The sequence below is a fragment of the Rhinoraja longicauda genome, chromosome 12, assembly GCF_053455715.1.
Source record: "Rhinoraja longicauda isolate Sanriku21f chromosome 12, sRhiLon1.1, whole genome shotgun sequence".
NCBI classification, from domain to species: domain Eukaryota; kingdom Metazoa; phylum Chordata; class Chondrichthyes; order Rajiformes; family Arhynchobatidae; genus Rhinoraja; species Rhinoraja longicauda.
In genome coordinates this window covers 48,639,618-48,660,736 of record NC_135964.1, presented here as the reverse complement: position 1 = coordinate 48,660,736, position 21,119 = coordinate 48,639,618, and the positions used below count along the sequence as shown (strand labels likewise).

The 21,119-nt window shown below is 48.2% G+C and overlaps 1 protein-coding gene across 2 annotated transcripts in view; it reads left to right on the top strand.

The window, feature by feature from the left end:
* The window catches only part of LOC144598602 (uncharacterized), a 25,009-nt gene extending 18,518 nt beyond the window's left edge, over window positions 1-6,491 (top strand). The window contains exons 1-2 of one of the 2 annotated variants that reach the window (XM_078408799.1): window positions 352-2,941; window positions 5,744-6,491. In XM_078408799.1, the coding sequence (XP_078264925.1) occupies window positions 5,783-6,364 (582 nt within the window). In that variant the 5' untranslated portion in view covers window positions 352-2,941; window positions 5,744-5,782 and the 3' untranslated portion in view covers window positions 6,365-6,491. Of the gene's footprint in view, window positions 1-351; window positions 2,942-5,743 lie in introns of those variants that run through there. The other variant, XM_078408800.1, reaches the window with a different exon arrangement.
* Window positions 6,492-21,119: the final 14,628 nt, after the last annotated feature.

The following is a 21,119-nucleotide window of genomic DNA, read 5'->3' as shown; positions in this document are numbered from 1 at the left end:
GTAGATGGCCAAAAAGGTCGGCATGGACACATTGGGCTGAAGGGCCTGCTTCTGTGCTTCACAAACTCTCAGAGTGCACCGAATTTCTCAACCAAGACAGAAATTTCATTTGAATTCCAATCTTCGCAGCCTCACGACATCCAAGAATGATTTACATCCCGCGAGATCTTAGTCTGGTCCCTGGTGTTTGAAAAAAAAAAAAGCAGTCACCACGAACAATCCCTTCAGTCCCTCACTCTGTCATTTTATGCTTGTATATCACCTCATTCAGATGAAATTTTAACTGCAGTTCCCATCAGCTCTTCTGAGTTGGATTCTAATCTAACACTTGGGAGTGCCAGAACACCTGCCTCTTCAACCAACACATAACTTGGAACGCATAACTTTTAGTGCGGATAAACCCTACTGGCTTCATTTCAGAAGCATTTCAAACCAATATTAAATACAAGCAAACACGAAGACAGACACTGCTGGAGTAAGTCAGTGGGTCTGGAGAACAACGTCTCTGGAGAACACGGACAGGTGACGTTTTGGGGTCGGGACCCTTACCAAGTCCAGACGTGATCGGAGCAGAATTAGGCCATTCGGCCCATCGTGTCTAGTCCGCCCTTCAATCGCGGCTGATCTATCTTTCCCTCTCAACCCCATCCACCTGCCTTCTCCCCATAACCCTGAGCTTCTTCAAATACAAGGACATTTTAGGACACTCTTCGCATTCATGACAAAGGCCCGGAGAAGCTCGGTGGACACTAGTTTTAGCTGTTAGAGATGCAGCGTGAAAACAGGCCCTTCGGCCCACTGAGTCCGCGTCAACCATTGACCACCCGTGCACGAGTTCTATGTTTAGTTTAGTTTAGTTTAGAGATACAGCCCGGAAATAGGCCCTTCGGCCCACCGGGCCGGCACTGAACAGCGATCCCCGCACAGTAACACTATCCTACACCCACTAGGGACAATTTTTACATTCATACCAAGCCAATTAACCTACACACCTGTACGTCTTTGGAGTGTGGGAGGAAACTGAAGATCTCGGCTAAAACCCACGCGGGTCACGGGGAGAACGTGCAAACTCCGTACAGACGGCACCCGTAGTCGGGATCGAACCTGAGTCTCCGGCGCTGCATACGCTGTAAGGCAGCAACTCTACCGCTGCGCCACAGTGCCCATGTAAGAGGTGTCAATGGAGCCAATGGAAGGGAGGTTGGTTTCCGTGACGGTCTGGGCTGTGTCCACGATTCTCTGCTCACGTGAAGGGCCCTTTGGCCACAGCCTCAGGGAGCCCTGCAGCCTTGCTAACAAACGAACATCTTCTGAAGTTGCAAACTGCCTTCCTTAACGCCCATGTTAACAGCTCACATCTGGTAATACTTAGCCTGCTGACTCCAATTAACAACTGCCCCGCTACTGTCAAGCACCTGGCCCTCCAACGCCTCGACTCATAGGAAGTTAGTGGCACCTGCCAGAGAATAAACATAGCGATCCTCATCCTGTGAAATGGTCGTCATCTAATCTAAAGGTGAAGAAGTTGAAGAGCCGGAGCGAAGAAGGCTGGAAACATCTTGTGAACACTGCCCAGACCATCACTGGGTTCTGGGAGGTCACCCAACATCGTAGGGATTTACTGGAGACGCTGCCTCAAAAAAGCAGCCGGCATCATCAGAGACTCACACCGCCCTGGCCACGCTCTCATCTCACCCCTGCCATCGGGAAGGAACGTACAGGAGCCTGAAAACCGTAACTTCCAGGTTCAGGAACAGCTTCTTCCCTACAGCCATTAGGCTGTGAAAATAGGTGCAGGGGGAGGCCATTCGGCCCTTCGAGCCAGCACCACTATTCATTGTGATCATGGCTGATCATCCACAATCAGTACCCCGTGCCTGCCTTAGACAATAGACAATAGACAATAGGTGCAGGAGGAGGCCATTCGGCCCTTCGAGCCAGCACTGCCATTCAATTTGATCATGGCTGATCATTCTCAATCAGTACCCCGTTCCTGCCTTCTCCCCATACCCCCTGACTCCGCTATCCTTAAGAGCTCTATCTAGCTCTCTCTTGAATGGATTCAGAGAATTGGCCTCCATTGCCTTCTGAGGCAGAGAATTCCACAGATTCACAACTCTCTGACTGAAAAAGTTTTTCCTCGTCTCAGTTCTAAATGGCCTACCCTTTATTCTTAAACTGTGGCCCCTTGTCCTGGACTCCCCCAACATTGGGAACATGTTTCCTGCCTCTAACGTGTCCAACCCCTTAATAATCCTATACGTTTCAATAAGATCCCCTCTCATCCTTCTAAATTCCAGTGTACACAAGCCCAGTCTTTCCAATCCTTCCTCATTATGACAGTCCCGCCATCCCGGGGATTAACCTTGTGAAGCTACGCTGCGCTGAAACGTTAAATTGAGCGGAGAGACAGCGAGGTCGGCGGCAACTAGAAACCACTCATTGCCAGCATGTGTTAAATGACAGAATTGAGACACATTTCAAACAAGCCGATTTGAGTGGGTCTCAAATGAAGTAGATCGTAGTTCAGGACAACTCTCTCGTTGTTGGTCGGATGGTTCAGTTGCCTGATAACAGCTGGGAAGAAACTGTCCCTGAATCTTAAGATGAATCTGGAGGTGTGCGTTTTCACACTTCTGTACATTTTGCGCGATGGGAGAGGGGAGGGGATGGAATGGCCGGGGTGCGACTCGTCCTTGATTATGCTGCTGGCCTTGCCGAGGCAGCGCGAGGCGTAGCTGGAGTCAACGGAAGGGAGGTTGGTTTGTGCGATGGTCCGGGCTGCGTCCACAATTCGCTGCGATTTCTTGCGGTCTTGGATGGAGCCGTTCCCAAACCAAGCTCTGATGCTTCCCCAACGGTGCTGGACTGATAAGGCTTGGCCACGTATAAACTGGAGGACCAGCACCTCATATTTCACCGGGTAGCTTACAACCCAACGGTATGAACACTGAATTCTCCAATTTTCACAAAGTTCACAAGTTATAGGAGTAGAATTAGGCCATTCGGCCCATCGAGTCTACTTCGCCATTCAATCATGGCTGATCTCTGCCTCCTAATCCCATTTTCCTGCCTTCTCCCCATAACCCCTGACACCCGTTCTAAACAAGAGTTTGTCTATCTCTGCCTTAAGAATATCCACTAACTTGGCCTCCACAGCCCCGTGTGGCAATGAGTTCCACAGATTAACCAACTTCTGACTCAAGAAGTTACTCCTCACCTCCTTACTAAAAGAGCGTCCTTTAATTCTGAGGCTGTGACCTCTGGTCCTGGACTCTCCCACCAGTGGAAACATCCTCTCGACACCCACTCTATCCAGGCCTTTCATTACTCCAGTACTCTGTGTCTACCCATAACCTCATTTTGGGTAACTCACCAATAATTCACACCTCCCCCCCTCCCATCCCTGTACCCACATGTATATACAGCTAGATCTTCCCGCTATCCCGCCCCTCCTTCCCCTTCCACCGGCATCCGATCCTCTGGCTTCACATTTCTCCCCTCTTCTCTCCTCACCCTACGTCATTTTATCTTCTCTTGTTTCCTCTGGCCTTTGTCTACCCATCTCCCAATCAATGCGCCCTCACCTGCATCCACCTATCACTTGCCTGGCATTATCCCCGCCCCTACCTCTCCTCCAGCTCCCCCCCCCCTCCCCCCCCCCTCTGCTACAATCAGTCTGAAGAATGGTCTCTATCCATGTCCTCCAGAGATGCTGCCTGAGGTACTCCAGCATTTTGTGTCTATCTTTGCTATCAATCAGCATCTGCAGTGCTTTGCTTCGTCATTTGGGAAACAAGCCCAATGGTCCAACTCATGAAGGGACATTGATTTCTCTGGCTTCAAGTAACCCTTGCATCCCCCTCACCCCATCTTCCCCCACCCAAGTCATAATCCTAGCTTCAAAGTCGTCTTGTTGAGTCTCGTTTTCAGTCATTCGTTATCACCAAGCCCATATCTAACAACGGCCTGCTTCCTTTATCATCGTTACCCTTTTGCATTTCCAGACCCGAAACGTCACCCATTCCTTCTCTCCCGAGATGCTCCCTGACCCGCTGAGTTACTCCAGCATTTTGTGTCTACCCTCTTGTATTGGACTATTCCCTGTGTTTCCTCATGGGGATGAATTTAGACATGCACATACACACACATATACACACACACATACACACACACATACACACACACATACACACACACATACACCCACACATACACACACACATACACACACACATACACACACATACACACACACACATACACACACACATACACACACACATACACCCACACATACACACACACATACACCCACACATACACACACACATACACACACATACACGCACACATACACGCACACATACACACACACATACACGCACACATACACACACACACACACACACATACACGCACACATACACACACACATACACACACACATGCACACAAACACACACACATACACACGCACACACACACACACATACACGCACACATACACACACACATACACGCACACACACAAACATACACGCACACATACACACACACATACACGCACACATACACACACATGTACATGCACACATACACACACATACACGCACACATACACACACACATGCACACATACACACACACATACACACACACGTGCACACACACGTGCACACATACACATATACATACAAACACATGTTTAGGGCGGCACGGTGGTGCAGCGGTAGAGTTGCTGCCTTGCAGCGCCAGAGACCTGGGTTTGATTCTGACTACAAGTGATGTCTGTACGGAGTTTGCACGTTCTCTCCGTGTCTAGTTTCTCGGGATGCTCCGCTTTCCTCCCACACTTCAAAGACGTACAGGTTTGTAAGTTAATTGGCTTGGCATAACTGTAAATTTTGCCCTTAGTGCGTGTAGGATAGTGTTAGTGTGCGGGGATCGCTGGGCGGTGCGGACTCAGTGGGCCAAAGGGCTGTATCTCCAAACTAAACTAAACTAAACTACACTATTCCTCTCAGGATCTTACACATTGCATCTACAGTCCCTTGTGTCTCAACTTTGAACTGTCCTCCAAGGTGTCAAAGCATGATATTTGGTTTCTATATGGCAGATAATAATGGTTAATTCTGGATTAGCAGGTTGAATAAACAAGTTGCTCATGTCTGAACCGCTGTTGTGCACTTGGAGGCAAGCAGGGCTGGTGAAATTCAACCTGAGCATCAGTGAGCAGCTTATTGCCGCTTGATAGCACTGTTGACATCGCCTTATCACCTCGCTGGTATCTGAGCATCGATTGTGCAAAACTTAGCCACATTAGATCTGTCCGGCTTTTTGTAGATTAGACATAACTGGGCAATTTCTGACATTGTCTGCCAGATTGTGGACTGTTTACCACAATTGAAGTTGGGAGCCTCGATCACCTCGTGGCACCACGGGAGAAGAACGAGGAGGAGATAAGACTTTGCCTTCCATCACAGTGAGGGTATGCCTAGAGCAATCACTGTGATGGCTGTTTTATGTAAAAAAAAAAAAAAATTATCTGTGTGTCTTGTGCTCTTTAATGTCCGCTGCCGGACCCTGACGTGAGAGGATGCTGGCGTTGAGTATTCGCCGCTTTTCCGTCAGGATAGTTTGTCTGTTTGTTTCTATGTTCATTGTTTTTGTAAAGCGCTTTGAGCATGTGATAAGGCGCTATATAAAATAAATGGATTATTATTATTATTATTATTACCAGCGAAACCGTCTCCGGATCAACGTGGGGAAAACCAGGGAGATGGTGGTGGATTTCCGCAGGCACAGCCAGGTCCCCCCGACACCAGTGAACATCCAGGGAATGGACATCGGGAGGGTGGACTCTTATAAGTACCTGGGTGTCTACCTCAACAATAAACTGGACAGGACCGAAAACACCGATGCGCTATACAGAAAGGGCCAGAGCAGACTTTATCTGCTGAGGAGACTCAGGTCCTTTGGAGTGCAGGGGGCACCGCTAAGGACCTTCTACAACACGGTGGTCGCATCGGCCATTTTCTATGGTGTGGTCTGCTGGAGCAGCAGCATCTCAGCAGCGGAAGGGAAGAGACTCGACAAGCTGGTCAGGAAGGCCAGCTCTGTCCTGGGTTGCCCCCTCGACTCAGTGCAGGCGGTGGGAGACAGGAGGATGATGGCAAAGTTAACATTGCTGCTGGACAACGACTCCCACCCCATGCAGGACACTGTCACTGCCCTGAGTAGCTCCTTCAGTGACAGACTCCTTCACCCCAAGTGCGTGAAGGAGAGATATAGGAGGTCCTTCCTTCCCGCTGCTGTGAGACTGCACAACCAGCACTGCTCCCAGCAGACGAGTCAACAGTAACAGCTAAGGACACACAGTAAAATGATGACAATTTATCCTTGTCTTTACTTTTATTTATTTATAATGAATGATCTCTTGCTATCTACTTTGCTGCTGTAACACTGAAAATTTCCCCGGTGTGGGACAAATAAAGGAATATTATTATTATTATTATTATTATTATTATTATTATTATTATTATTATTATTATTATTATTATTATTATTATTATTATTATTATTATTATTATTATTATTATTATTATTATTATTATTATTATTATTATTATTTATTTATTTTCAGAACTTATTGTGTCACTGCGACAAAGGTATCACCAATGGTTCTTACGTCTATCTACCACAGCTCAGGGTTTGGCTGGTTGGGCAACCTTTGCCTTTAGAGATACAGAGCGGAAACAGGCCCTTCGGCCCACCGGGTCCGCGCCGACCAGCGATCCCCGCACACTAACACTACCCTACCCGCACGAGGGACAATTTACATTAATACCAAGCCAATTAACCTACAACCCGAACGTCTTTGGTGTGTCGGGTGGAAACCGGAGCACCCGGAGAAAACCCACGCGGTCACGGGGAGAACGTATAAACTGTCCTACAGCACCTGTCACCCGGGTTCGATCCCGACTACGGGTACTGTCTGTACATAGTTTGTACGTTCATCCCCGTGGCCTGCTTGGGTTTTCTCCGAGATCTCCAGTTTCCTCCCACACTCCAAAGACGTACAGGTTTGTAGGTTAATTGGCTTGGTAAAAATTGTTAAAAGGATTGTCCCTAGTATGTGTAGGATAGTGTTAGTGTGCGGGGATCGCTGGTCGGTCCTCGGGCTGACCTTTATCAGACTTTGCTGGCCTTACCTTCCACTAAATGTCATTCCCTTATCACGTATCTATACACTGTAAAAGGCTCGATTGTAATCATGTAAGCGGAAGTGGCGGCGCCTAACGGCTGCGGCTCGCTAGCAGTCTGTTCGTCTTTTTTCCTTTTTTTTTGTTGTGTGTCGGTGTTGGGATGGTTTTTGTATTTTTTTTTTGGTTGTGTATGTGTGGGGGGTGGGGGTGGTGGTGTGGGTGGGGGGATGGTGGGGTGGTGGGCGAAACTTTTCTCTTCCTCACGGCGCGGGTTGCGGCTCGGCTGCGGGGCCTAACATCGCCCGGTGCGGCTCGGCCACTGGACTTTTCATCGCCCGGTGCGGCTCGGCCGCTGGACTTTACATCGCCTGGTGCGGCTCGGCCGTGGGACTTTTCATCGCCCGGTGCGGCTCGTCCGCGGGACTTTTCATCGCCCGGTGCGGCTCGGCCGTGGGACTTTTCATCGCCCGGTGCGGCTTGGCCGTGGGACTTTACATCGCTGGTGCGGCTCGACCGCTGGACTTAACAGTGCCCGGTGCAGCTCGGCTGTGGGGCCTAACATCGCCCGGTGCGGCTCGGCCGCGGGACTTTACATCGCCCGGTGCAGCTCGGCCGCGGGACTTTTCATCGCTGGTGCGGCTCGGCCGCGGGACTTTTCATCGCTGGTGCGGCTCGGCCGCGGGACTTAGCTGCGCAAGGCTTGGTCGCGGGGCCTTTCATCGCCCGGCTCGGCCGCGAGACGTTTCAGCGCCCGGTGCGATTCGGCCGTAGGGACTTCCATCCCCTTGCGGGGACTGTGCGGGTCGGTCGGGGACGAGCTGTCTGCCCGTGGGCGTGGGGAAGAGAGTGGAAGTTTTGTTGCCTCCATCACAGTGAGGGGGTGTTTGGAGTCACTGTGATGGACGTTTGTGTTGGAGTCATGTGTCTTGTGTTCTTTTTTTTATGAATGCTATGTAGTTTCGTTCGGTACCTCGGTACCGAATGACAAATAAAGCTCTGTTATACTGTTATACTGTTATGTAATGTCTTGCCGCTGACTGGATAGAACGCAACAAGAGCTTTACACTGTACCTCGGTACAGGTGACAATAAACTGAACTGAACCAAACTGAGCGGACTCGGTGGGCCGAAGTCCCTGTTTACGCACGGTATCTCTAAACTAAACTGACGCCTGTGGAACAGAAGAAGCAGACTGATTAGTTTTGTGGAGGTGGGCAGTCAGGACTGGATGTACATTTGTATATCAACTTGCAATTGCTTATTCCCTCTGTACATAGGCAGGTGGCTCGAAGCCTTTACTTTGGCACACACTTTGACAAGCACTGAAGCAGACTGGGAGAAAATATGAGAAACCTCAGTGGAGCATGACAACAATATATTTATCCAGTCAAGGTAACTGCAGACCTTGCAGATCAGTTCATCGACGGCTTTCACCTTGCACACAGAAATGGCCTGTCGTGTAGCCTTCAGACTTTACAATTTAGAGATACAACGGGGAAGCAAGGCCCTTCGACATAGAAACATAGAGCAATAGATCGGGTCGTCTCTTGCGCAGAGCAGGACCAGAGGACATAGATTTAAGGGGAAGGGTAAAAGATTTAATAGGATCCTGAGGGATACCTTTTTCACACAAAGGGTGGTAGGTGCGTAGAAAAGCTGACAGAGGAGGTAATTGAGGCTCCCAACGTTTAAGAAACAGTTAAACAGGTACATGTATAACACAGGTTTGGAGGGATACGGGCCAAACGTGGGCAGGTGGGAGTATAGTGTAGCTGGGACATGTAGGCCGGTGTGTGGGCAAGTTGGGCCGGAGGGCCTGTTTCCACACTGTATCACTCCATGACTCTGTGACTCTCTGTCAATGTATCTGCACAGTGTAAATTAAGTGTAAGAAAATAACTGCAGATGCTGGTACAAATCGAAGGTATTTATTCACAAAATGCTGCAGTAACTCAGCAGGTCCGGCAGCATCTCGGGAGAGAAGGAATGGGTGATGTTTCGGGTCGAGACCCTCCAGACTCCAGCCTGAAGAAGGGTCTCGACCCGAAACGTCACCCATTCCTTTCTCTCCCGAGATGCTGCCTGACCTGCTGAGTTACTCCAGCATTTTGTGAAATAAATGCACAGTGTAAATTGCTCGATTGTAACCTCGGTGCAGTGAAAAGCTTTTGTTGCCTGCTATCCGGTCATGAGAAAGACAACACATGATTACAATTGATGCAGGTGACAGTGAACTAAAGTGAGCTGATCTCCCCCTCTCGGCCTCCCTGGTCCATTGGGTATATATCTGTGGCAAGCTCTCCCCAGACGATGAGCATTGAAAAGGCAGCTCCCTCTCCAGTTCTACCCTGTAAACAATGGTTCGACATTCCATCGCCGTTCGTTGGATTTAACGCTTACAGTTGCAGCCAAGTGAGACCGATAGAAACTAAACACATTTTGCGAGAGGGCTTTCTGCAATTATTTCACAGTCCAGAGACCGCAACGCAGGAAGGAACTGATCTCAACGATGCTGAGTGGTAAATGATCCGAATTAAAAATCACAGCACGAGTTATTGCAGAGTGAAACCTCGACTTGCAAATTTGGATGGAGAGATCAGTGCGCCTGGAATTAACAACCGGTAAAACGAAAGAACTCGCGTTGAAATAGAGTCTTTCAGTAGTCCCAGGGTGTCATAGAAACATAGAAACATAGAAAATAGGTGCAGGAGTAGGCCATTCGGCCCTTCAAGCCAGCACCGCCATTCAATATGATCATGGCTGATCATCCAACTCAGTATCCCGTACCTGCCTTCTCTCCATACCCCCTGATCCCTTTAGCCACAAGGGCCACATCTAACTCCCTCTTAAATATAGCCAATGAACTGGCCTCAACTACCTTCTGTGGCAGAGAATTCCACAGATTCACCACTCTCTGTGTGAAAAAAAACTTTCTCATCTCGGTCCTAAAAGACTTCCCCCTTATCCTTAAACTGTGACCCCTTGTTCTGGACTTCCCCAACATCAGGAACAATCTTCCTTCATCTAGCCTGTCCAACCCCTTAAGAATGTTGTAAGTTTCTATAAGATCCCCCCTCAATCTTCTAAATTCCAGCGAGTACAAGCCCAGTCTATCCAGTCTTTCTTCATAGGAAAGTCCTGCCATCCCAGGAATCAATCTGGTGAACCTTCTCTGTACTCCCTCTACGACAAGAATGTCTTTCCTCAGATTAGGAGACCAAAACTGTACGCAATACTCCAGGTGCGGTCTCACCAATGCCCTGTACAACTGCAGCAGAACCTCCCTGCTCCTATACTCAAATCCCCTGGCTATGAATGCCAACATACCATTCGCTTTCTTCACTGCTTGCTGCACCTGCATGCCCACTTTCAATGCCTACTTTCACAGCCAATGAACTGGTTTGAGAAGGACAGCCGGTGATGTGGTGTGGGAAATGTGGGTAGCAGTCGTCAGCGTTTGTCGAGGGAATAAAGGTCGGCGGGAAGAGCCAGTCACGAAAGCGATGCCTCAAGTAGCCAGAGAATCCAAAGACTTAACGGGGCTTTCGAGAGGAAAGCGATCTGCATCCATGCAGAGAGTCTGACTCTTGCAAGGGCAGATGACCAGTCTGACGAAGGGTCTCGGCCCGAAACGTCACCCCCAATTCACAGGTTCACAAGTTATAGGAGTAGAATTAGGCCATTCGGCCCATCGAGTCTACTCCGCCATTCAATCATGGCCGATCTCTCCCTCCTAATCCCTTCTCCCCATAAGAGCACCCTTGAGCAATTTACACTGTGCATTTATTCACAAAATGCTGGAGTAACTCAGTAGGTCAGGCAGCATCTCAGGAGAGAAGGAATGGGTGACGTTTCGGGTCGAGACCCTTCTTCAGACTGGAGTCTGGAAGGTCTCGACCCGAAACGTCACCCATTCCTTCTCTCCCATTCTAATTAGAAACGTAGAAAATTGGGGCAGGAGTAGGCCATTCGGCCCTTCGAGCCAGCACCGACATTCAATATGATCATGGCTGATTGTCCAAAATTAAGGATTTGTCTAATCAAGAATCTATCTATTTCTGCCTTAAAAATATCCACTGACTTGGCCTCCACAGCCCTCTGTGGCAATGAGTTCCACAGAGTAACTACCCTCTGACTAAAGAAGTTCCTCCTCACCTCCTTTCTAAAAGAGCGCCCTTTAATTCTGAGGCTGTGACCTCTGGTCCTGGACTCTCCCACCAGTGGAAACATCCTCTCCACATCCACTCTATCCAGGCCTTTCATTATTCCGTAAGTTTCAATGAGGTCCCCCCCTCAACCTTCTAAACTCCAGCGCGTACAGGCCCAGTGCTGTCAAACGCTCATCATATGCTAACCCACTCATTACTGGGATCGTTCTTGTAAATCTCCTCTGGACCCTCTCCACTGAAGATAGACACAGAATGCTGGAGTAACTCGGCGGGTCAGGCAGCATCGCTGGTGAGAAGGAATGGGTGACGTTTCGGGTCGAGACCCTTCTTCAGACTAAGAGTCAGGGGAAAGAGAAACAAGAGATAAAAGGGCAAATGAAGGGAAGATATGCAAAAGGCATTTAAAAACATTTTAAAGACCCTTAATCAAGTACATGTATAGAAAAGGTTCAGACAGATATGGACCAGATTGAACATGTGGAGTTAGCTTAGATGGGGCATCTTGGTTAGCATGGATGAGCTGGGCCGAAAGGCCTATTTCCAAGCTGTGTGACTCTATGACTATCTCCACGATAGTATAGATGTCATATTCCCATGTGTTAAAAAAAAGCATATGCCTTACCAGTCTGAAGAAGGGTCTCAGCCCGAAACATCACCCATTCCTTCTCTCCAGAGATGCTGCCTGTCCCGCTGAGTTACTCCGGCATTTTGTGACTCTCTTCAGTGTAAACAAGCATCTGCAGTTCTTTCCTACACACAAGAGCCTTGCCAGTCAGGCTACTTCCATCAATGTACACACACAGTCTGGTCTGCTCATCCGCCCACACTAACCATCAAAAATACATCTATATTAATCCCACGTGCCAACAAGTCGCCCACAGCTTTCTAAGCCTTTGGTTATTCAAACGTTAGTGTTAAAAGCAACGTTCTCCTTCATTTTCAGGAGAATGCTGACCCTTGACCAAGCAGAGTGGAACTGGAGCATTTGGGCTGGGGCTGAGATCTTCACCGTGAGCGTTTTCAAAATGGTGTGGAACGGCAAGGCGGCGCAGCGGTAGAGTTGCTGCCCTACAGCGCCAGAGATCCAGGTTCAATCCTGACTACGGGTGTTGTCTCTATTGAGGGCGTGCAGCGTAGGTTTACTAGGTTAATTCCCGGAATGGCGGGACTGTCATATGTTGAAAGACTGGAGCGACTAGGCTTGTATACACTGGAATTTAGAAGGATGAGAGGGGATCTTATCGAAACGTATAAGATTATTAAGGGGTTGGACACGTTAGAGGCAGGAAACATGTTCCCAATGTTGGGGGAGTCCAAAACAAGGGGCCACAGTTTGAGAATAAGGGGTAGGCCATTTAGAACAGAGATGAGGAAAAACTTTTTCAGTCAGAGAGTTGTGAATCTGGAATTCTCTGCCTCAGAAGGCAGTGGAGGCCAATTCTCTGAATACATTCAAGAGAGAGCTAGATAGAGCTCTTAAGGATAGCGGAGTCAGGGGGTATGGGGAGAAGGCAGGAACGGGGTACTGATTGAGAATGATCAGCCATGATCACATTGAATGGCGGTGCTGGCTTGAACGGCCGAATGGCCTACTCCTGCACCTATTGTCTATTGTCTATTGTCTATTGGAGTTTGTAGGTTTGTAAGTTCTCCGTGGCCTGCGTGCGTTTTCTCTGTAGGCTGGGTTTGTAGGCTCATAGGCTTGGTGTAAATGCAACGAAAATTGTGAGTAGGACAGTGTTAATGCGTTAGTGTTTAATGTGCGGGGATCGCTGGTCGGCGCGGACTCGGTGGGCCGAAGGGCCTGTTTCCGCGCTGAATCTCTAAACGACAATAAACTAAGCCAAGGTAAACACAAAATGCTGGAGTAACTCAGCGGGTCAGGCAGCATCTCGGGAGAGAAGGTCTCGACCCGAAATGTCACCCATTCCTTCTCTCCTGAGATGCTGCCTGACACATTGAGCATTTTGTGTCGACCTTTGATTTTAACCAGCATCTGCAGTTTTATTTTCCTATGGCAAGCCAAGTTTATTTGCCTTAGGTTTCTGAGTATATTGTACAATCACATTGCTTATAGGCAAGTCACAACGGTATTGTGTCCAATACCTGGCTTATGCTCCATGCATCCTTGAAATGAAGGGTCACCTATTCCTTTTCTCCAGAGATGCTGCCTGACCCGCAGTGTTACTCCATCTTCTTGGAGTCTGTCTTCAGTGTAAACCAGCGTCTGCAGTTCCCTCCCTACACACACTTCATCCCGTGAGTATTATTACAGCCATACTGTGATATTTGCACCTATTTTAAACCTTAATAAGGTCTTGGGATATAGACAATAGACAATAGACAATAGGTGCAGGAGGAGGCCATTCGGCCCTTCGAGCCAGCACCACCATTCAATGTGATCATGGCTGATCATTCTCAATCAGTACCCCGTTCCTGCCTTCTCCCCATACCCCCTGACTCCGCTATCCTTAATAGCTCTATCCAGCTCTCTCTTGAACACATTCAGAGAATTGGCCTCCACTGCCTTCTGAGGCAGAGAATGCCACAGATTCACAACTCTCTGACTGAAAAAGTTTTTCCTCATCACAGTTCTAAATGGCCTACCCCTTATTCTTAAACTGTGGCCCCTTGTTCTGGACTCCCCCAACATTGGCAACATGTTTCCTGCCTCTAACGTGTCCAACCCCCTAATAATCTAATATGTTTCGATAAGATCTCCTCTCATCCTTATAAATTCCAGTGTATACAAGCCTAGTCGCTCCAGTCTTTCAACATATGATAGTCCCGCCATTCCAGGAATCAACCTAGTAAACCTACGCTGCACGCCCTCAATATGGGCAACTTTGAAGTACAAATGTTGTCTCAAAGCTGGGGAGTTTTGATCAGGGAATGTAACACACCAACAAATATCAAAAGGACGTTTTCAAAGAGGTTCTCAGGATCAATACTTTGAAATATTCCGGGCAATGGGAGGGAGGGTGAAAAGGCTTTTGAAGATTGGGGGTCTAATGTGAAGTATCTGAGGTCTTTGAGAATGGAATTCGAAAACAGAATTCGAATGGTTGACGTGGTCTCGGTGGGCCGAAAGGCCTGTTTCCGCGCAGTATCTCCAAACTGAACTAAACACAGAGGAAGGGCGATGAAGGGACTGGAATACACAGGACGCAGTGAAGGCCAAGATCACGTTGGCACAGCAGCCGTTTCTGAGCTAGTACCCATAGGTCTGGACTACCGGGTGGCAGGGTGACGCAGTTTTAGAGCTACTGTATCACAGCGCCAGAGACCCGGGTTGGATCCTGACTATGGATGCTTGTCTGTACGTTTTGGAGTTTGTGCGTTCTCCCCGTGTCCGTGCGCTTTCCCCGGGGGCTCCGGTTTCTTCCCACACACCAAATACGAGCAGGTTTGTAGGTTCATCGGCTTTGGTATAAATGTAAAATTGTCCCTAGTTGTCTGCAGGGTAGTGTTAGTGTGCGGGGATCGCTGGTCGGCACGGGCTCGGTGGGCCGAAGGGCCTGTTTCTGCGCTGTATCTCCAGACTAAACTAGGCTAAACTCATGGACATGAAACGGAACAAATCCCCTCTCCCCCTACCTGCCAAGACAGCTGGGGAGCTAAACCTCAGTCCGCGAAGCGAATCCGGAATAAAAATCTACCATCAGTAACAATGAACCTGCCGGTTGTCAAGGCAACACGGTTAGTCCTGCAATGAAGTAAATCTACTACTTGCTCTAACTGCTCTGACCTGTCCCTGCTTTTGTGAATAGCCATGGCTTTTGTGAGTAGCCGATGTTGTTCTTGCAGTTTTGTGATGTGGAACTCAGTCTGTGTAATGAAACCTGGGGCGATGCCAACGTCTAGCAAATGAATAAGAAAAAAGGAAAAAGAAAATTGGGGAGGCAAGGTAACGCAGAGGTAGAGATGACAATAGACAATAGACAATAGGTGCAGGAGGAAGCCATTCGGCCCTTCGAGCCAGCACCGCCATTCAATGTGATCATGGCCGATCATTCACAATCAGTACCCCGTTCCTGCCTTCTCCCCATACCCCCTGAGTCCGCTATCCTTAAGAGCTCTATCCAGCTCTCTCTTGAATGCATTCAGAGAATTGGCCTCCACTGCCTTCTGTGACAGAGAATTCCACAGATTCAGAACTCTCTGACAGAAAAGTTTTTCCTCATCTCAGTTCTAAATGGCCTACCCCTTATTCTTAAACTGTGGCCCCTTGTTCTGGACTCCCCCAACATTGGGAACATGTTTCCTGCCTCTAACGTGTCCAACCCCTTAATAATCTTATACGTTTCGATAAGATCTCCTCTCATCCTTATAAATTCCAGTGTATACAAGCCTAGTCGCTCCAGTCTTTCAACATATGACAGTCCCACCATTCCGGGAATTAACCTAGTGCACCTACGCTGCACGCCCTCAATAGCAAGAATATCCTTCCTCAAATTTGGAGACCAAAACTGCACACAGTACTCCAGGTGCGGTCTCACTAGGGCCCTGTACAACTGCACACAGTACTCCAGGTGGGGTCTCACTAGGGCCCTGTACACCTGCACACAGTACTCCAGGTGCGGTCTCACTAGGGCCCTGTACACCTGCACACAGTACTCCAGGTGTGGTCTCACTAGGGCCCTGTACAACTGCAGAAGGACCAGTTGCTGCTGCCTCACAGCGCCGGAGACCCGGGTTCGATCCCGACTACGGACGCTGTCTGTACGGAGTTTGCACGTTCTACCTGTGACCGCATGGGTTTTCCCCCGGGTGCTCCGGTTTCCTCCCGCAGTCCAAAGACGCAAAGGTTTGCAGGTTAGTTTTTTGGCTTTGGTAAACATTTTTAAGTTGTCCCCACTGTGTAGGACAGTGCTAGTGTACGGGCTGATTGTTGGACGGCACGGACTCGGTGGGCCGAAGGGCCTGTGTATGTGCTGTATCTAGATTAGTTCAATTTAGTGTATTGTCACGTGTACCGAGGTACGATGAAAAGCTTTTGTTGCGAGCTAACCAGTCAGCGGATAGACAATACATGATTACAATCGAGCCATTTACAGTGCACAGATACACTATGAGGGTCTCGATCCGAAACGTCACCCATTCCTTCTCTCCAGAGATGCTGCCTGTCCCACTGAGTTACTCCAGCATTTTGTTTCTATCTTCTAAACTAAACTAAACTAAAAAAAAATTAAAAAGGGAAAGAAAAGAAAGGACGTTCTTTCAGGAATTAGATGGGGAGGAATTTCTTTAGTCAGAGGGTGGTGAATCTGTGGAATTTGTTGCCACAGAAGGCTGTGGAGGCCAAGTCGGTGGGTATTTTTAAGGCAGAGATGGATAGATTCTTGATTAGTACGGGTGTCAGAGATTATGGGGGAGAAGGCAGGAGAATGGGGTCAGGAGGGAGAGATAGATCAGCCACGATTGAATGGCGGAGTGGACATGATGGGCCGAATGGCCTAATTCTGTCTCGACTACTTATGATGTTAGGACCGTAATATCTGATGAAAGCTATGTTGCTTGCATTGCTGTCATGTTGATTTACATTCCTGTGAGCACATAATACCCATTAATGTTTACTTGCAGAGAAACTGGCACTTTGGCTCCAATTGCTAAATAATCTCCACAGATTTCACACTCTGGTCTTCCCATGCTGCTAACTAGCTGGATAAATCCATCTCTCTCTCCACTAAGGTGTCTACGTGGTTTATAACATAGCTGGGATAATGACAACTCAGCAAACATCTGTTCCCTGTAATTTCCAGATAAATTAAACCAACGGAAAAAAGGGAAACAAAATATACTTATTTTTTTCGGAGTGAATACTTTGGAATTCATTACTGACGTCTCCATTTTGAATCTCATGAAAACACCCATCTGCACAATGTGCACAGTTCAGTTACAGTTTAGTTTATTGTCACGCGTACAGTGGTAAGCTTCTGTTGCGTGCTGACCAGTCAGCGGAAAGACAAGACGTGTTTATAATCGAGCCATCCACTGTGTATAGATTACACGATAAACGAATAACGTTTTTGTGCAAGGTTAAGCCAGCAAAGTCCGGTTAACGATAGTCCGAGGGTCTCCGATGAGGTAGACGGTAGTTCAGGACCGCTCTCTGGTTGTGGTAGGATGGGTTCAGTTGCCTGATAACAGCTGGGAAGAAACTGTCCCTGAATCTGGAGGTGCGCGTTTTCACACTTCGGTGCCTTTTGCCCGATGGGAGAGGGGAGAAGAAGGAATGGCCGGTCTGTGACTTGTCAAAAACATTTTGCTTTCGGCATTTTCAACAAAATGGAGTTTGCACGTTATCCCCGTGACCCACGTGGGTTTTCTCCGGGTGCTCCGGTTTCCTCCCACACTCCAAAGACATGCAGATTTGTAGGTTAATTGGCTTTGGTAAAATTGTAAATTGTCCCTAGTATGTGTAGGGCAGCAGTAGTGTGCGGGGATCGCTGGTCGGCATGGACTCGGTGGGCTGAAAGGCCTGTTTCTGTGCTGTTTCTGTAAACTAAAATAAACCTCAACTCAGCGCCGGAGACCCGGGTTCGATCCTGACTACGGGTGCTGTCTGTATGGAGTTTGTACGTTCTCCCCGTGACCTGCGTGGGTTTTCTCCTTGATCTTCGGTTTCCTCCCACACTCCAAAGACGTACAGGGATGTAGGTAAATCGGTTTGGTAAATTTTTTTTAAATTAATTGTCCCTAACGCGTGAAGGATAGTGTTAGTGTGTGGGGATCGCTGGGCGGCGCGGACTCGGTGGGCCGAAGGGCCTGTTTCCGCGCTGTATCTCTAAATCTAAAACAGAAAACTCAAAACTGATTGCGGTTATCAGCTTTGTGCAGACGAGACTAACAGTACGGCATGGTGGTGCAGCGGTAGAGTTGCTGCCTTACAGCGAATGCAGCGCCTGAGACTCAGGTGTACGATCCTGACTACGGGCACCGTCTGTACGGAGTTTGTACGTTCTCCCCGTGACCTGCGTGGGTTTTCTCCGAGATCTTCGGTTTCCTCCCACACTCCAAAGACGTGCAGGGATGTAGGTTAATTGACTGGGTAAATGTAAAAATTGTCCCCAGTGTGTTTAGGATAGTGTTAATGTGCGGGGATCGCTGGGCGGCGCGGACTCGGTGGGCCGAAGGGCCTGTTTCCGCGCTGTATCTCTAAAACTAAAACTGAAAACTCAAAACTGATTGCGGTTATCAGCTTTGTGCAGACGAGACTAACAGTACGATGCTTTCTTCCGACGTTTAATGGATTGGCGTCCCTGTTTGAAGGCGATCAGTTGGTTGATTGGGAGCGCAATGGATGTTTATGAGATGAGATGACTCCCAGTAAGTGTCGGCATAATGTATGCGCAAGGCAGTAATCAATATCATTTTCTGACACTGTCAATGTAACTAGGATTCACATCTTCAAGAGCCACTCATCCATTTCCCTAAGTACCACAGTGCATTGAGATTGATTGAATACTTTATTATGTGCCCCATCACTGGGTGACATAATTACTCGATACCATAATTAGTTCCTCGCTTCGCAGTTCGTTTCGGGAACTGGAGTCAATGCAATTACGCAGAGCGGTTATTTGTGTCGGGTCTTCATTCGGAATTAGAGCATGCAAATTTTTAGTTCTTCCAAATTATCCTCTCGCTTGCCAATCGAAGGGGACTGTGTCAGTGCCAAGGAATTAGCCAGCTGAGCTGTCAAGGGCGAGAATAATGCACTCTCACTTCAGCCGAAGTCCCTCCGATCAACGCGCAAAATAGGCATAGGTTCACCTTTTTAGTGTAAGAAAATAACTGCAGATGCTGGTACAAATCGAAGGTATTTATTCACAAAATGCTGGAGTAACTCAGCGGGTCAGGCAGCATCTCAGGAGAGAAGGAACGGGCGACGTTTCGGGTCGAGACCCTTCTTCAGACTTAGTTTAGTTTGGTTTAGAGATGCAGCGCGGAAACAGGCCCTTCAGCCCGCCGAGTCCGCGCCCACCAGCGATGCCCGCACGTTAACGCTGTATCACTACACACGCTAGGGACAGTCTTTTTACATTCGTATGCCAAGCCCACTGACCTACAAACCTGTACGTCTTTGGAGTGTGGGAAGAAACGGGATCTTTGGAGTGTGGGAAGAATGCTTTTGGCACGTTGGCCTTCATCTGTCCGGGTGTTGAGTTGAGAAATAAAGAACTGCAGATGCTGGTTTATACCAGAGATAGACACAAAGTGCTGGAGTAACTCAGCAGGTCAGGCAGCAACGCTGGAGAAAAAGGATGGGTGACGTCTTGGGTCAGAACCCTCCTTCAGAATAAGGACCCCGACATGAAACATCACCAATCCTTTTTCTCCAGAGATGCTGCCTGACCTGCTGAGTTACACCAACACTATGTCAACCAATCTGTTTATGAATTTTCTTGCGGTCCACCTTATATGACCAGAGCCAAATATGGTGTTCTTCCAAAGGGAAATGTAGAGCATCCTAACGCATGGCATCCCTGTGTGGTATCTCAGCTGCACGGAGGCAGAGAGGAAAGCTCTTCAGCGGGTAGTCTATAGAGCTCAGAGGACCATCGGAAAACAGCTACCAGCCATGGAGGGCATCTACAACACACGATTCCTCAGAAAAGCCACCAGCATCCACAAAGACTCTTCACACCCCTGCAACAGTCTGTTCGAACTTCCACCATCGGGCAGACGATACAAGGCCTTCTACGCCCGCACCTCCAGACTCAGGAACAGCTTCATCCCAAGGGCCATAGCTGCTATGAACCGGTCCTGCTGAGCCGGATGGTCACATCACACAGTGAACGGCACAGATCTACTTGCACTTTATTCTGTTTTAAAACTGTTTCTAATTTTGTTTGATTGGGTTGTTTAAATTTATACTGATTAGCTAATTAATTTATTGCATCGTATGGGAGGAGCATTCCCAATCTCGTTGTACCCCTGTACAATGACAATAAAGATATATTGTATTGTATTGTATTGTATTGTATTGTATTGTATTGTATTGTATTGTATTGTATTGTATTGTATTGTATTGTAATGTATTGTATTGTAGAGCATCCTTAATTTGGACAAAGTAACATTACGTTATTTAAAAACATATCACTTTCGGCATTTTCAGCAAAATGGAGTTTGCACGTTATCCCCGTGACCTACGTGGGTTTTCTCCGGGTGCTCCGGTTTCCTCCCACACTTCGAAGACATGCAGATTTGTAGGTTAATTGGCTTTGGTAAAATTGTAAACTGTCCCTAGTGTGTGTAGGGTTGTGTTAGTGTGCGGGGATCGCTGGTCGGCGTGGACTCGGTGGGTTGAAAGGCCTGTTTCCGCGCTGTATCACTAAACTGAAATAAACTCAAGTGCGCTTGAGTGTAAAAAATATATTTGTTAATTTTGCCTCTGATATTTGTGGTGGCGACGTGGCACAGCGGTAGAGTTGCTGCCTTACAGCGCCAGTGACCCAGGTTCGATCCTGACGACGGGCGCTGCCTGTAGGGACTTTGTACGTTCTCCCCCGTGACCTACGTGGGTTTTCTCCAGGTGCTCCGGTTTCCTCCCACATTCCAAAGGCGTGCAGGATTGTAGGTGATTTGGCTTCTGGAAGTGAGCTAAGTTCCTGCTGACAGGATATTCCCATCCGAGTTTGCATCTCATCCAGTTTCGGTTCCTGCTGTCCAATAATGGGATTAATTATGACTTAATCACTGTCTCAGATCAGTAATTGTGGAGGCAGCCATGCCTGACAGAT